At 41.3% G+C, this 18,001-nt stretch overlaps 1 protein-coding gene across 1 annotated transcript in view; it reads right to left on the reverse strand.

Annotated features, from left to right (window-relative positions):
* The window catches only part of CLIC4 (CLIC family member 4), a 62,370-nt gene that overhangs the window by 23,900 nt on the left and 20,469 nt on the right, over positions 1-18,001 (reverse strand). The window contains exon 2 of the mRNA XM_090058071.1: positions 7,028-7,137. Coding sequence (XP_089914197.1) covers positions 7,028-7,137 — 110 coding nt within the window. The remainder of the gene's footprint in view (positions 1-7,027; positions 7,138-18,001) is intronic.

An 18,001-nucleotide genomic window follows, 5' to 3' on the forward strand; every position in this document is an offset into this window, starting at 1 on the left:
AGCCAGTCTAATGCTCTTGAGGAAAGTATTATAATATTTAGGTTCAATATAGTTCTGTACATACACAACTGCAGAAAACCATTATGGCTCATTTCCAACTTTATGAACTGGATAAATGTTCCTTCTAAGGAATTTTAACACAAAAGCAGTCAAAGCAACTAGACTGCCCAGAAGGGAATCAAGGGAAAGGTTTCATTTCAGAAATAGACCAGATCAACAAACTAACAAAAGGAAAGGCTCCCCAAAAAATCCCACTGGGTGGTTACCTGGAATTCATCCTCTCAAACACGTGAAAAATTAAGCAACAGCACAGATACAGTGCACAGTATGTGTGTCAGCCTACCACAAGGATCTCAGAGTGTTTTAGGGAACACAAAACACATCCCAAGATGTACCCCCAACAGACTTTGTTTTCAGAATCAAGGACGAAGAGGTACAGAGACGTTAATATCCTAGCAAACCACAGCCAAAGCAAGGAACCAAACGTAGGAGACAGAGACATAGCAAACTCTGTCAGTGCCCAGGCCAGATGCCCAAGAGGAATTTTACTGATCACGGGGTGCTGGGGGTGTGGAGGAGAGCAGAGCCAGAGAAGGGCTCTCTTCACTTGGGCAACAGCTGCTTACTGTGCTGTATCAGCACAGGCTCAAGCTGCTGCAACTGAGGAATAGCGGCAGCGTGGGCTCCATGGAGGCCACTCTTGGTGCCTTGTTCTCTCCCCCAAAAAATCCCCACAGCAGGGCTGTCTCTCGCATAGCACAGTCTATCCCCACCTGAATACAACACTGGGTATAGGGCTGGCTGTTCCTGCCCAGCATGTGTGGCTGGGTGGTACCTGCCATAGCAAAGACCTCAAGGGGCAGGAGAGGAAAGGCCATAATGGCACCCCCAGAAAGAATGGACCTGGGGCTGGTGCCCATTTCTTTCCCAGTTACATTAGTCACACATTGCTACTGTAATGAACAGATCTCCCCTATCACCTTACAGCCTACAGGCCATAACCTCAAAAACCTCCATGATTTCCTCTGAAAGCTGTAGCATGTCCTTCAAGGTTATAGGTGGTATAGCCTGAATCATTCTTTTGACATTCAAACAAGAGCTAATGGACAGGCTGAAAAAAACCTGTATCCTTGACAGTACAGCAAAAGAACCCAATAGTACAATCTTGTCTAGAGAGTGAAAAAGCCCATGTAGCACTAGCACTTCATGGAAAGCTACAACAAACATGTCACGTGACTGAATATTATTTCTAGGGGCTGAAAGGGCACTTCAAAATATCTGTGCTTCTAAAAAATAACCACAACTTAAGCTCTAATGTGTAGGGATGGGCGGTGTGAAGCCTAAAGCTTAGCTCAACGTTACTGAATAGGAATTTGTCTAACTACCTGGTAATAACTACACACATGGTTTGAAATATGCAGGGGCTGAGCACCCATAAGCAACGGGAGCCCCCAGCCTGCCCCAATGCCTTTCTAAACAGCTCAGATGGGGGCAGCAGCAGCAGCTCCTTCCAGCCACCACCACCACCTCTCCCCCCCCCGCAAAGAGTCAGAGTATAAAATTCAAAGTGTGTATGTGCACGAGTGAGCAAGATTACCATTATATGTATTTTTAATATATATTAATAGGTTTTCATTGTTAAGAGTGTTTTATTACACACACACACACACACACACACACACAGAGTAAATACCACAGAAAAGGAGAGGGGCATATGCAAAAGTGAATTAACAAATTCATACAAACACTACACCAACAATTAAGAACCTTCAAGGAGCACTAACAAGAAAATACCTTGGAAGTTTTATATCTACAGGCAGTTCTTGATTGTTTTTAAAATACTGTGATAAAAAAAAAAAAATCCTAAAGATTAAGCAAAGGAAGCACAGCTTTAAGTTTCTAAGACATTTCCAAACAGAATCACAAACTGATACTGAACATGAGCTGCCTTAAATGTTGTTACAAGCCTAACAAATGGTTTACACACAGCAGCCCTGTACCAAGTCATTAGAACAAGTCAAATTTCAGTAACAGTTTCAGTGCAGGACAGAAAAAGAATGGGGCCTCTGTCTCAGAGTATGCAAAAAGCAAGAAATGCCCAGTCTTTCTGAAAGGATGGTATGTCCCATTTAATTTAGTCTGTGTTCATATTTTCACTGGTGCCCCTAGTTACTGACAGCAGACTAGAAAACTACAAAATATTCTTTTGTTAGCAGAGTATTATATTTGTCATAAGTATAGAAAGGAAAATACAAGTCATACGAAGTAAATCAAGTGAGATTCAGTTTTTCCTGTGTGTCCCAAATAACTTGTTTGTGAACTTTTGTACCAGACCATGACCTAGCAAGACAAATACAGAATTGATCAGAGCTCCAGCAGATCTTTCACTTTCTAGGCCAAATACTGACTGACCATTTCAAAGAGGCAGATTGTTGTGCAGAAAATGAACTGTATGGCCAATCAGGAGCACAGTTTGCAACTATACCCATTGTTTCTTGGTTAGCAAGATGTATTCATTCAAAAAACACTTTAGCACCTAACTTGTCTGTCTCCTTGCTGTGAAAAACTGGAGTGATAGTTTTGAGTACTGTATTCTTGAAAGTCACTTCTAACATACTGTTAGGGATGTGGAGAAATGGCAGCACAGGCAGTGGCAAGTTGGTAGAATTTTCCATGTAAATAGGGCTCCAGTAAAATTGGAGCAATCTGCTGTTTTCTGGGCCCTTCAGCATCCCAGCTTGGAACGGGGTAATCCAAACACACGCCTCAGTAAGATAAGAGCAAAACTTTTTTTTCTATGAACTTATTCTGAATATTTTTAAGTCAAATTTGATAAACCACTTCTCCAGGATGTAACTGCTTTGGGTAACAGGAGGTGCATTCTTTTATATCATCAAAAGCAATAAATCGATGTGCTCTACTAAAAAGCTATTTCTCAATTCTGAATCTGTTTTCCATTTTTCACTCTAAATCAAGGCCAGAGTATAAAGGGGGACTTCAAGTTCTTTCCCCCACCTCTTTTTTTAATTTCCCCTATTTTCAGTGGTAGGAAACTAACAAACAGTACATCTCCAGGGAGGAATGAGGATTTATAGGTGAATACTACTATGAGTACAATTTGAGCCAACCGTTCACACCCCCAACGAAATAAAATTTCACACATACCATCACAAACAGTATCTTTACAGAAAGAAGTCTATGACAACAACACTAAAGCCACAACCAAATTAAGAAAGGTCATATTTACCAGCTATTTTCCATCAATACCCAGACAAAGGGAGCACAGAAGTGTCACTGGAAATACAAAAGGTGTCTACTGAAATTATATTTCCCATGTCTACTGGTGGAAGTGACCTATTCTTCTGGTGCTTCAAAATACATAATGCTTCTATTAGTTTTTTTCCTGTAATCTTTTCCAGAAACTACATTTGGTTTTAGAAGCATGCAATCACTAGGAGTCAAAAAACCCATACTCAGATCCCTGTCCACACTGAAGGCCTCTTGGCCTGAAGGTTCCACAAGGGACAAACTCTAGGGCTGTGCAAAGCTCCAGTAGTCAATTCGATTCGGAGGCGATTCGGCCTGATTCAGTGGCCGAATCTCTGAATCGAATTGGGAGACCCATTAAAAGGTCCGAATCAACTTGGAAGCCTCCAAATCAATTTGGAGAGATTCAGAAGGCTTGCAGCAAAGAGGAGAAACTGAGAAGAGGGAGGGGGATGGGGTGATCTTCCATACAGGCAGTCCTTGACTTAGGACGGTTCGAGTTACGACAAATGGCACTTATGACCTTTGTAAATTGTGACCATTTCCAGGTTCCGACAGGGGTTCAACTTTATGACACTGGACACAGCTGCTTCCAGCTAATAAGTCTGTTGTGGTGGGGGCAGATCAATACCTCCACAGCAAGAGAAGGATTGGGGCTGGGACAAGCTGCCCAGCCAGGACCGGTGGTGGGGGAGGCAAGGTATGCGGGGACGAGGTCTCCCACCGCTGTGCTCCACTGGTCCAAGAGCTGCTCTTCTGGTGGCTCTCGCTGCTAGTCTGGGACAGCATGGGAGCAGGCGTGTGCCCCTGGACCTGCGCAGGGTGGGTTGGGCTGGGCTGCTTTTCAGAAGGCTAGCCCCAGCCACCAGGCTGTGCTCCACAGGGTAGGTGGAGCCAGGGCTGTGCTCTGGGCAGCAAGCCCCCGCTGCCAGGCTGCACACTGTGGGGCAGGCAGCACCAGGGCTGTGCTCTAGGAAGTTAGCCCCAGCTGCCTGCTGCCAGGCTGACTCCGTGGGGTGGGTGGAGCCAGGGCTGCACTCCAGCCGGCTAGCCCCAACCACAGCCCAGAGTGCAGACTTGGCTCCACGCACTGCATGAAGTGCAGCCCAGCAGCAGGCAGCTGGGGCTAGCCTCCTGCAGTACAGCCTAGCCCAGCCCACCCCGCATAAATCTGGGAGCACACATCCACTCCCATGCCCTCCTGGACCAGCGGTGAGGGCCACCGGAGAAACCACCAGAAGAGCACCTCCTGGACTGGCAGCATGCAGTGGCAAGAGCCCCCCTCCCTGAGTCCCATACCACCACCCCCAACCCCAGCTGCGCAGCTTGTCTCAGCCCCAATCCCTCCCTCGCTGTGGGGGCATTGATGTGCTCCCCTACCCAATGCCTCTTCTCTACTCCCTCAGCCCACCACAACAGACTTGGCAGGTGTGTCCAGCATTGTCAAGGACTGCAGTGGTCGTGGTTGTGGTAGTCAGGATGCAAAATTTAAGACAAACCCCCAATAATTAAATTATAGGTTTTGAAAATAAAATTTATAAATCTCCCATGTCTAGATTCTAATTATTGGGGGGAGGGGGTTCACCTTGGAATCGCATCAATACAATAATGCCGAACTGATCAGCATGTGCTTTCAAACCAGTTTACTCTTGTGGAAAAAGTTTCTTTGCACTCCATGCAAATACAGACAGTTGCTGATTTTAATGGTTCGTTGCTTCACAGACGGAGGCAGGATCCTGGAAGTCATGATTCCTGGGTTTGTTTCTAGCTGTGCATGCCCATTCTGCTGGTCATTTCAATCTCTACAGTATGGGTTTCTCCATCTAGAAGCAGGTACTGGCTGAAACACCTAATATCTAGAACCTCATAAGAGGGCAGCATATATTCTATAGTATTTCTACTCATTCACTCTTACTGGGAAAGCTTCTGAAATGCCATTTTTAGCTTCTTTTTATTATGTGACAGGGTTACCATGCTCCTTTCAGAAATGCGAAAAGGTGAGCTGCAAGAGTTGTTCCATAAATTGCAATTACTCAATAGCCACTGAAATAATTTGCCCACAGACCAGATGCTCTACAGCAGTCATCCAGCAAATCCCCATTTGGCAGAATTTTTCTGCAGTCCCAAGACTGTAAATGAAATACAAAGCAGTTCTCACTTGTAAAAGACTGCATCTAAAACTACAGAGCTACATAGTAGGAGTGCATTTTTAACCCACAAATTCAAGGGGAAAACGCCATTTTAAAGTCATTTCTTTTTCTGAACTGGAGATTTTCATGCATCTTGTATTACAATTCACCTTTGAATGAAGTATTCTATGAGGCTAGCAGTGTGATCTATAAACAAACAGAATATAGACAACAGATTTTTATTTTATGAAACATTATGGATGAGGGCCTGCATTTAATCTGAAGACAGTTACTTTTAGCAAGTAACTACTTCTGTTGTACAACAGGGGCTGCCAACTCCCAAGTCAGTTTTGGTCACGAAGGAAGTTTACAAGTTATAGTAACAATGGTCAGCTCCAACTGCTTTTACCCCTCGTAAGTGCAGAAGATATAAATTGAGTAATATGACATAATACTTCATTTTTGTATTCAAATTACAGACTATTCAACAAATGACCCGTAACAAGCAAGTACCTTAACTCACAGATGCATTACTCAATTCTAACGTTCCTATCCCATATTCATTTCACTCTGATCAGTTGCTTTATAGCCAGGCGTGTTAAGAGAACAATGCCCTAGACATGTAAAGCATTCAAGTTACTTGCTCTGCTGGTAGGGGGAAGGGAGGATGGGAGGACTTTTCTGAGACTTTTTCAGACATATTTTTCATTTCATGTGACAGTTTAGATATACAGATACAGTTCTGCATTCAACACAGGAAAGTGTTAAGAAAGCAATGAACATCTAATTCTGTGTGCATAGCACTTTTTCCAAAGCTAGTCTAGCATTAAGAAAATACCAACAGTAATTGTGGCATTGAGAATCTATACCTCAAATAAGCAAATAAGTTACAAAATAGTTATTAAAAGGAAGCTGAATTAAGTTCATTCATAGTGTGCCTTCAGTTACTCTAAACAAAAGCTATCTGGATTATTGGTTAGCTACCCAGTAACTTATGCCACTCATATAGTTGGTTCACTAACATGTCTTTCCCATTAATTAGAATTCTGAAGCTATCACTGGACATTAAAGCTGGCTTTCAGCAATGCAAATGCTTGTAAGAACTCAAAACCAGCCGATTTTGCAGTTACATGCATCAAGTATCATTGTCAAGACAAATCCCAAAAGGGATGACACTGACTTATGAGCCAAAGATCACTTTCCAGCTAGGTCCTTAAGGATTTCTGGCTGGATGGTCAATCTGTCTGTCACTGGTTATCTTACCTCATCACTGAATCTTTTGGCACCAAATAAGCAAGCATCAATTAGCACAAAGAAATTTGTTCTACCATAAATGCTCTGTTAGGTCACCTCAGTTTTCCTGTGCCATAGCAATTTTTGTTGGAAGCAAGTCATGGTGGGTTCAAGCTGTACTAAGTGTAATTTTAAGCCATAAACCTACAACTAGTCAGAGATCCAGATGCGCAATAGACCTCCTCCCCCCAAACCCCATATTCCAAGTATGCCTTTGAACTGTTCGACAGCTTTAAACTGGTGTAATGAACTTCACTGTCTGTCTGCTTCTGGTTTAAACTACACTTAAAATCAGTCTAGATGTTATGTGTCCATACTCAAGAAAGACTATTTCTTACCTCTTCAAGTCAACTGTTGTGACACTAAACACCACTCCCTTGAGCCACAGAATCATGAAGAGTCTCTGTGAAAAAGGACAGTTCCCTATGCTCTCACCATCACTCCCAGCCTGTGAAAAGAAAAAACAGGTTGTTACTATTAAAAAGATAGCAGGTGCACCATCCATTCCATTCTCACCATTCCTGAAAACTCCTTACAAAACCCCCCCAAATCTCAGTAGCAATGTACTAGTTTTAGTAACTGGACCTGCATCCTACAGGTCTTCTCATAGCGTTAACAGCTCCCAAAGCCCTAGCCTAGCAACCACTAGGATCAGTATACAAGCTGAGAAGTATTCTCTAGGAACAGTTCTTTGGTTGTCACACAGTCCTGTGCAGGCACCTGGAGGAGATATTCTCAGGATATTGCCACACAATGCCCAAAAAGGTAGGAAGAGCCCCCAGCATGTTTTCGATTCAAGTTTCCAGAACTGTTAAAGGACAACATCCTTTTCAACATGGAGTCTGAAAAACACATTAGAAGTATTGTTAGAAAAATTTCTATTTGGTATTTAAGCATTTGCTTTTTCAGTTTCTTCTTTAATCCTTTGTGGCAAGAAGCAGTTTTCTAATTCTACTACCCTTTGAATTAGTTAGAGATTGAAGATCCAGATTGGCTAAATGGTTTGGGGTCTGGATGTACAATACAAATCATTAAATTGTTAGGTGTTATTTTAAATCGTTTAATACCTGAAAAATGTTTAGTACTGTCTATATATCTCTATCTCGGAAAAAAAAACCCTCCCCCAGTATGTTTGGTTTTAAAGATGAGCAGTATATGAACTATGGGGACAAAGGGCAGGTCTCCTATCACCACCAAAACCTGTCCTAAACTGCTCATCTACCTTACCAGGTTCAGTGCATACAGAAGCCCAACGGCTTATCATAGCAAAGATGACATATAGTTCATGAGCCATTAGGAATGAATCCCTTTGGCTCCTAGAAATCACAGGCGAGGAACAGAACCAACAAGAAGTCAGAACCTCAGTGCAAGTCCATCAACCCTTTCAACAACAATATGCATCATGCAAGCACCTACTCTCCCATGGGCCAAGAGGATTTAAAAGAAAGCCAACTGTCTGTCAGTCAGTCTGCCTTTCCCCCTACAAGCAAAGCTGAGATATTTTCAGTGGAAAACGCTGAGGATGTAAATCTAATAATCCTCCTCCTACCCAAATAAAGGCTTTGTCATGCTCACAGCAATTAATAAGATCTCTACTGCTAGGGAGAACTAAGGACAGGTACAGACAACACACCTGCACTGGGAAAACACCAGTGACTCCTGATTTTATTTTGCTTGTGGTCAAGATGGTCTTTAGTGGTCATTCAGTGTGACCCGTCTACAATGATTCTCTATTACAAAGGCCGGACTGGCATTTTTATAGATGTGAATTAGACTGAGAACTTGCTTGCTTACGATGCCAACTCATTTGTTCCTGATTTTCTTCAACAACTCTGAGACTTTTAAATTTAACTTCTGATGCATATACAAAGTACTTCATGTTTCAAACAGCTGATTCAAGAGCCTTTTAAGCTTTAAACACCAACCAATTACAAGTATAGATCTTCTAATGGCAACATCCCAACCAAGAAAGTCTATACTAATCTTTGGAAGCAAATAGATGGTTAATGTAGTTAAATTCTACCCCATTTCTCCCACTCCCACTCAGACTTAACAGAAAGCAATTTGCATGGGGATAGTCTGTATTAAGTGTTTTTGACCTCAAACAGAGATCCACTGAATGATCAAAATAAGCTACTCCCTAGCATGTAATGACAAAGTGCATCTCAATTGCTTTATTTCAACAATAAATGTATAGCTTCAGTAGCATTAAACATTTAGTGACCTGTACAGAGATGTTCTCGGGGAAAGATAAACACAGCTGGAATTAGGAATCTATTTAGGTGTTTGAACCTCAGACCGAAATAGAAACATTCAATGTCAGGAAGTAAGAACTCTGGATCAGCAGTTCAGAAAAACTCTAATGTAATTGTTACACTGACTGAGAAAGTACTTCCCAAGTTACACGTCTCTGGTCACCAAATCCCACTACCTTTTAGATAAGTACATTTCTTAAAACTTTACAGTACTAAAGATTGAAAAATTCTTAACTGTAAACATATAAATGTAATAAACTGCATGCATGCATAAGCCGCCCTCCATTAGGATAAGTGAGAGAAATCATGACGCCCATTTATAGAAGCTATTACTGGCACACAAGCAAACAAGCATAATACTAAGCACACCTGGAATCAGCACCTACTATTCACTCTATAGTGGTTTCAGAAAGGCACGTCTTTCTTTTTCTAATGCATACAACTCTCTCCAGGTAACAAATATTACCATATGCCTAGGAGGTTTTCAAAGTTGCATTAAAATATATGCCATGCTGTAAATCAGGAGTGGACAAAATACAGCCAGCAGGCTGGATCCAACCTGCCAAGGGATCATCTGTGCTCTGAGAGATGCAAATTCACTCTAACAATGGCAAGAGCTTGGTAGTTAGGACATCAGGTGGTAAAATGCTTCCTTCTTTTGAAATGTAAAGTTCATAATTTTACATCACAAAGAGCAGACACACACAGATAACTCACTACAAGAAATTCCTGCCCAGAGTAGTTCTCCATCCTTCCACTCTTCTGTGAAATATGAAACATCATAACCTGAAGAAAATATGCCTCTACATCCTGTTTGCCATCAGGCAACTTCATGGTAAAAGGACTTTTCATCCTTTCTCTGTGACTAATCTGGACAAAATAAACTATTCCAAACAGGAGACTTTAACAAACCTTCAGCTCTCCTGTGAAATAAGAATTTTAATTTCCACCTAGGAGAATTTTTACTATCTCTGCTCTCTCCTATGCCCGATGAAGGGTGAGTGTGCCCAAAAGCTTGCAAATAAATAAACTTGTTTGCAAATATCTTGTTGATCTAATAAACGCCATCACCTCTTCCACGAATTTTGATTCCTTTTGCCTCTAGACCAATATGGCTACAGCCTGGATACCTGACAAATTACGGGACTGCATTTGAGGATGGAAAAAACAACTTCTAATGGATAATAAAATAGGACTCTCTATCCGGTATATCAGATATATTTATGGCAATTATATGGGTGAAATCAGACAAAAAAAACTGCACCAGAGTGAATGATCACCAAAAAACCAATAAACACACTGGACACAAATTGAGAACATTTTTTCACGTAGAAATCACTCCCCGTTTGACCTCAGAATTCATCTGCTCTGAAGAAATCTGCCCAGCACCTTTATAAGACAACCACGGGGAAAGAAATTCAGCCGCCTACTGGACACTAAGTACCAGGGACTTAACACAGACAATGACTCCGCGGTCCATTATAATCTACCCGACATTCGCTAACCTCTCCATTTCACATGGGGTCAACCTTCCTGAATGATCTTTTATTCCATCTGCTACTTAACTTTGCCATGTCTGCTTCCCTCCCAGAGGCCTGAGGAAGGGTACTGTGATACCTGAAAGCTTGTTTCTGTCCATCCCAACCATCAGCTCGTCCAATAATAGATACCATCTGCAAGCATTCTTGCTTCTCATATTTCCTGGACCTTCATGGCAACATCACCTTAACACTACCATAAGTCAGCATGGTCATTTGTTGGCAGCATACAAATACTAGTCTCCCTGCACAAATATAGCAACAGGAAGAGGGAACCGAATAAGATGTCCTCAACATTTTTATCCAGTCAACTGGACTGCTGGATGAGGTCACATCACTTCTGCACCATACCTTCATGAGATTAATACTATTTCACAGGTGTGCTGAGAAAACTAAAATGCCTTCCTCATCAAATGAAAAAAGCAGGAATTTGGCTTCTCAATCAAAGCTTTAATGACATGGTTTGAAAACTAAGAAAATCGCAAACTGGAAGCTTTTACTGTAAAAGAGATTTAGTGTTTCATTTTTAGATAAAAATAGTAAGCTTTGGAAGTGTCAACTTGAGTAAGAAATTACAGCACAGAAGAAAGTGCCAAGAAACCTTTAGTTTCCAAGCTTCTGATGTCTGTCAGTCTGATGGAAAGAGGCAGTGACCCTTCATTCCAAATGATGGCTCAACGGTGCGGAAAAGAATTTTAATGTTAATGGCTTGCAGATGCAAAATATTTCATATCTGACAACCTCTGGAATTTATCAGTTGTTAAAATGGAATTGTTCTAAAGCAGTGCACCGTGTTCGATGGAAGACCATGGTCTTCCATCAGTTGAGCTATAATTCAGCTATAGAAATTTATGTAGATAGTGAAAGATTCAGTGAACTGCAACAGAGAGATACCATCACAGGAAGAAAGAAATATTTCTATTTAATAATATTACCACTGAAACAGGTCTGCTTGGAGACCAACTGCGGTCCAAATTCATAGCCCTGAAATAGATCTTAAAAACTATCAAAGTAACAGTTACTTTAACTAAAGTCACTTCTAAAGAAACCCATTAAGTATTTCACATCTGAACTCATAATGTTAGAAGTGAATGCAAGATAACACGCAGCCTGGGCTTTTTAGTGCTACAGTGTGTCCTAGTGCATAATACTTAACCCAGCAGAAAGAACAGAGGTGGTCAGATACTTCTGGATTCAAATATCAGCTGCTGCAGTCATTCCCCCATCATAAGCCCACCCCAAGCTTACAAAACGAACACAAAATATAATGAACAGCTTCTGCTTTCAATTATCATAGACAAGACAGACTTGATGATCTGAATCAGAAATGAGAAGTTACTACAAGCCTACCAAATGTCCTATGGTTTAAATAAAATGTAGATCTTTTTTTTAAAATCTGCAATTAAGTAGCTATGAACTGAACACATACTTTTGTCCAAACAACATCTTGGGACAGTTTGAAGTATAAAATGGGACAAGTTATTCTGAGCACATACTGGAAAAAGAATGCAACTAGAATGCCAAGAAACTTCTGGCTTCAGGGCTCTCGAGGAGAAGAATTCTGCTATGTAACTATTTGCATGAGGGGCCCATTTTATAAGCACAGGATTTGGATACATTTTTGGGGCTATGATCTTTGAGATGTTACCAAAAGCACACAAGAGAAATCAGTGGCAGTGGGATCTTGAAGAACTGAGAGAAACACTTTTTTTTTTTTAACCTTAAGTTGCAAAACAACAAGTAATTTGTCAGTCAAAGAGTTTCACGCTGAAAAATGTTTGAAAGAGTAAATCATCAAATCAAACTTGCATTACAACTGCCCATCTGCTCTGAGGATAAATTACCAAGTAATAAAATGGTGTGCTGCAAGAAGATGTGGTGTTTGACTAATTTCAGGTATGTGTTACGTAGTGATTTTCTCTAGTAGGATTAGGTGTTGTGTTGATATATTTACTGTGCTTCCCCCCCCCAACACTGCTTCACTTTGGACTCTTACAGCACTTTATCTACAGACATCACGTAACAATTCAGACTCAAATTCACAGATAGCAATTCGTAAAGTGGATATATACCTAATCCAAAGCAAAGTAGTAGAGTGCCCCAGGTTAAACCACAAGTCAGCAGCACAACCAGAAATCAAAAAGCAATTCTACTCCGAGCACTGTAGGTCTAGCCACCTCCTCATTAAAGCATCACATTAGGCATTTAAAATGTAATTTGCAAAATTAAGCTCATATATGTTTTAGCAGTGCTTCCAGGCTATATAGCCTGGAAGCACTGCTAAAACATATACGAGTGGGGAAGAGGCACTTCAGTACAAAAAGTCAGCATTTGCTGAAGTGGGCCATGCAAATCCCATGAAATGTAGAGACATGTACTAGCCTGCTTAAGCAGCCATGAAATTGTGCATTAACTAGTACATGAGACCATGCTGGAATATTTTCTATGACATCTTCAGTGGGTCAAAAAGCAGCAATTCATTTCACAGGAAGAAGGAAAATATTAAAGTCCTGACTCACTCCCGTAACGGTGATCTGCTTGGAGGCATTTAGCACAGAACTGAGCATTTATTCACTCAGCTCCGTAACTTATTTCCCAAAAAACAAGTTTTGCTGAGAACTGCCTCAAAAAAAAGTTACAAAAAACGGAAACCCTGAAGATTCAGGGATATTATTTTTAACTGATGACAGACACCATTAAAGGACTTGTATTAATAGTGGAAAACCATTTGTTTCTTAGAATTATAATTTTTCACAATTCAGGAGAGCTTCATTCTTGCATGTATGCTTTTTGCTGTGTACAGATCTGAGTTACCGCACCCTGCTTGGGGGGGGGGGGGGGGGGGGGGGGGGGAGGAGAAGGGAAAAAGTAAAAAAAAAAAGAATGAAAATGAAAGAATTATCCAAGAAAGGTAATAGATGAATAAGTACAGCAGCTAGGCAAAAATATCAGTCATTAAAAGGTCAGGCACTATCACTGCCTATGGCTTCATTTCTGAAGTTACTAGCTACTGCTGAAGGGTTTAGCCCAAATGAGAAGGTGAGGTGCCTGAACATCTGAGATCCCCCTTTAACTGAAAGGCTAGATTTGGCTGAAAAAGCCAGCTAGATATGTAGGTGCCACCCTGCAAAAGCTGTATGCTCAAAGAAGACCATTCTTCCTCAGAACAGTACTATCCAAGCAGCTGTGTACTCCTGTTACAATGTTCAAACTTAGGAAGAGCCAAATAGCAGTCTTCAATTATGAAATGTTGCATAATTCAGGAGCCTGAGCTTATATACATAACCTCTATTCATCAAGTAAGTTTAAATCGCATTTGGGAAGTTGTATTTATGAACAGATCGAAAACTATCCATTAAAAACAATATCCTAATATATCCCAATTAACACGTGAAAGACTTATTTCCCAGAATCTCTCTCTGAGAGTTCTTACACGGACTAGGCATTAAGATGCCTTGATTGCTTCAGCTTGGGGGGGGGGGGGGGGGGGGGGGGGGGAAGGGAAGAGAAGGAAAAGTGAGGACTGGGGTAAGAGATAACAATACCTGATATGCATTCAGAAATCTTCCAGAGAGAAAGTCTGAAGCAAGGAAAATATAATTGAGTTCCAGGGATATGGTCATTCTAGGCTAACGGTGGAACAGTTTCAAATAACAAGGCAGCACCAAAAATGCACTGAAATGCCTCCCGAACTGGATCGAGTGACAGGAGAAACAACAAGAGCAAGGTTAAAGGGCATGTAATGGGAGACTGAATATGTCCCAGTCTCTGCCTGCGAAAACAAAATTGAAACAGAGGGCAGCATGTGGGAAGACCTTGTGGGCCGGATCATTTCCTTATTCACCAGTGACTAGGAAGGGGAAATTTTCCTAGATTTGATATGCCAAAGAGCAGAGAAAGTGAGATTTCAATAAAAGGAAAAAAACCTCAAGGTAGTAAACTCTCTCTCTCAGAGCAGCTTATTTTGAAAGTGTTGATGTTGAAAAATCCTTTCCCCAGAAATAAGAAATCTGAATGGACTGGAGTACTCCAGAGGTTTCTGCTCCAGAAATGGAAGTTCACCAAAGTTAAACAGGTTAGGAGGAAACGAACAGATCCTTGTCCACAGGACAACTACTGGACTCTGTCTTGAATGCCAAACATCTAATAAATGGCTGCAATGCTGAGGCAGTTGTATGAAGAAAGCAAGATAATATATATTTTGGACCTGCAAAAGTCAGGTACCAGCCTTGCACTTCATAAACAATAAACTGACTCAAAAAAGCTATAAAATAAATCACTGGTCCACATAAGATTAAGTGGCAAGAAGAAACAGTTTTAGCTGGATTAATGAGGCGATTCACAAAGCAATTAAAGAGCAAAGTATTCAACTATTCAAAACCCCTCCGACATGAAAGGGTATGACAAAATGGCTTGGAATTCTGTGCACCAGCACTTGTAAGCAGTCAAGCATTATGGATTCAAATCCTCAGAGTCAACTCAGACCTTTATCTTGCCAGATGGATAAACAGAATTCCAGGCAGTTTACTGTATAGGTTTTTTTCAGATAAGGTACAAAAAAAACCTGTGTCCATGCATGGCCTTTAAAGACAGTATAGTATTTAAATTTGCAAGCCATTTCAGGACCCTTCAAGACAAAAAGTTAAGTCTAAAGTATTAGTGAACAGTCATCCAAGAATTCTAATTTCACAGTTCTGAAGGGGAAAATGTGATCTGGAAACAACATCCAAGGCTGTTGCTCGCTTGCCATTGACAGTCCTACTGTCAGAATGTTTTTGGATTCCAAACTCTGATGATAATAACTGCTCTGTTTCGATGTCAGACTAAAAGCTGCCATATGAAAGCAAAGAGAATTTCAACTGGTTTGCTTTTCTTCCATCTTACGGACAGAAAACACCCTTAAGTGACTCATTCTGCTCTGGTCTAAAAATCACCCTTCTCCACATTCAAACAGCCAGGCAGAGACTTAGTGGGACCTTTAAAGGGTAAGAGTGGGAAGTCAGTGACAAATGAGGCCGATACTGCAGACAGCCTGAAAGAATTCTCCACCATAACATGCAGGAAAAGACAACAGCTTGAACAAAGACGCTTAGTCCACAAAAAGTGCTAAGTCAGCAACTCATTTTAGAGCAACTGCTGCAGATGCTTTAAATCCATATTGGTTACTGAACTTGTAACCAGAACACTCACAACACTGATGAGAGCAGGTACTGGTATGAGAACAAGAATTTGATGAGTAACATGCAATTGAATTCTTGAGACTATTAAGCAGAACATAGGCAGTCTCTGTAGTGGCCATGTTTTCACTCCCTTCCCTCAAACTCAAGAGTTCTGCTCCTTGTTTGAAAAAGGATATGAAGTGGGATTGCTAGAGAAGCCAGCTACAGGGAAGTCATTAATTCCCAAACTACACTTTCATTTGCCAGACCAGTTGCTACTGAGCAAAACTGTAATGCAGGTATTTTTGAGCAAGCTCACTGGATTCCAGTAAATGTGCATCAATCTTTACTGTGATAACCCTCAAAACGTTACATTCATGTCTCCTCCAACATCTATTTTAGATCAGTCCCCCACAGAAAAGCTATTTATAACAGTTTTTCCAAGAGTTGTTGCGTGCTACTTAGTGCTGACACGTGACCTCAGAATAGCCAGAACTAAAATCTGGGGCACTTGTACAAGTGACAAGGGCGTAGTCCTCACGGTTTTATGCTATGCCCCCTAAATTAAAACAGTTGATTTTTAACTGAAACCCACCATTTCAATTGAGGGGCTTCCATCGCTAAAAGCAAGGAACCCAATCCCTTCCCTCCCACTCTGACAGAGCCTGTCTGCAGCCAGGGCACCAGCTGCTGGCAGGCCCTGGTCTTTCCCTCTGCAGTGGCAGTGCCCCCCAGAGCCACCCGGGTAGGCTGCTAACAGGCCAGGTGCTGACCCAGCTCGGAGGCAGCACTCAACCAGATCCCACTCCTGTCCGAGCCTGCTGGGGGTTCCAGCACCCAAGCACTGTCCCCATCACCTGGGAGTGCCCAGGATGGGCTAGGTTGCCCCTGAGGCAGCACAGGGAGGCAGCAGGAGGGCAGCTGGGCGTGCTGGAGGCAATGTTGCAAACTAAACTACATGGGGATGTGGTTTAGTTTGCAATACCCCATGTAGTTTAGTTTGCAATACTGCAAACTGATTTGAAACCTCACGCATGTGTAGTGTGTGATGCTATTAAGCCACACAAAGGAAATTTTTGTGACATGTACATGGTGACAGGCATCACATCTACAAGTGCCCCAGACGTAGAATCAGTTTACAATCTTAAACAAATGCTTCTGGACCTTAGCTTCTCAGGCTATCATTGCTATTGCAGACATCTTGAAGTAATGCATCAAGTCAGTTCCTTGAATTGAAGGTGGGGGGGTTGGTTTTTTGTTTGGTTGGTTTTTTTAGCAACAGTCTTTTTAATATAACTGAACAGCAGACTGCCTCAACGGTGAAGTTTTTTAAAATTATACAGAACTGAAAAGAAAAAGAAAACAAAACACCAACCTGTCTGTGCTTTTCTGAAAAAGGAAACTTTCAGTTAAGAAGGTTTGCATCTAAGTAAATAAGCCAGTTTTAAAATTTAGTGCCAGCCCCAGACCTGTCATATCACTAAAAGCAAAGCAATATACCATTCCTTGAAGCAGTTTCCACAGCCAGGATAATTTATTTCTAAACTTCAGACATTTTTATTACCTATGCTTTGAGTGGAAAAATCTCTCGCTATTACCCCAGAGCATGGAAGGTGAAGCCATAACAGAAAACAAAAACTTTGAGCATCAATTTCCATCTCTAGTCTAGAGAACTATCTGTTTGCAAGACTGGCTCCATCTGTGATCTGCATCAAGTAACAGAAAAGAAATGGTCAGGTAGGCACACAAGAATTTTCCAGTTCATCCTGCTTAAAGTCTGCAGACCCATTACAAGAAGATTTTCAGAAATGCACCTCAAGTTGGAAAGCAGGACCATCCTCTGAAAATCAGTATTCAAAACTAGGTGCATCATATCTTCCATTGACAGCCACGTATATGTCTAACACGTCTCAAAGTAGGATACATGACTTCATAGACCTAAGATTATCAGCACTCCAAATAACTGGACTTTGATGCTTTACAACAGGAAAGGTGCTTCGTGGGATTGAATATTATGACAGCAAGATATCTATTTAGCTTATTTCAATATACAGGCAACCCCTGCTTAGAGTTCTTAATTGGTTCCCAAAAAAACTGAGCATTAGTTGGAAATAGTGTTAAGCAAAACCAAAAGTTTTTGACGAACTGAGATGGCAACCATAAGCATTATAATGAAACTTGCTGAGGGCTAATTGGGATCAGGTATGAATGTAAAATAAGTGTTATAGAGAAACAGTGCTAAGCAAAATAGCAAAGTGGGGGTTGCCTGTACAATACAGGGTGTCACTGAGGACCTGCACAACTTCATAACACATCTTAACTGGAGAAATTAACTCTGATGGATGGGAAATTTAGAGAGA

This window comes from Crocodylus siamensis, chromosome 7 (genome assembly GCF_052110815.1).
Source record: "Crocodylus siamensis isolate JL-2025a chromosome 7, ASM5211081v1, whole genome shotgun sequence".
Lineage (NCBI taxonomy): Eukaryota > Metazoa > Chordata > Crocodylia > Crocodylidae > Crocodylus > Crocodylus siamensis.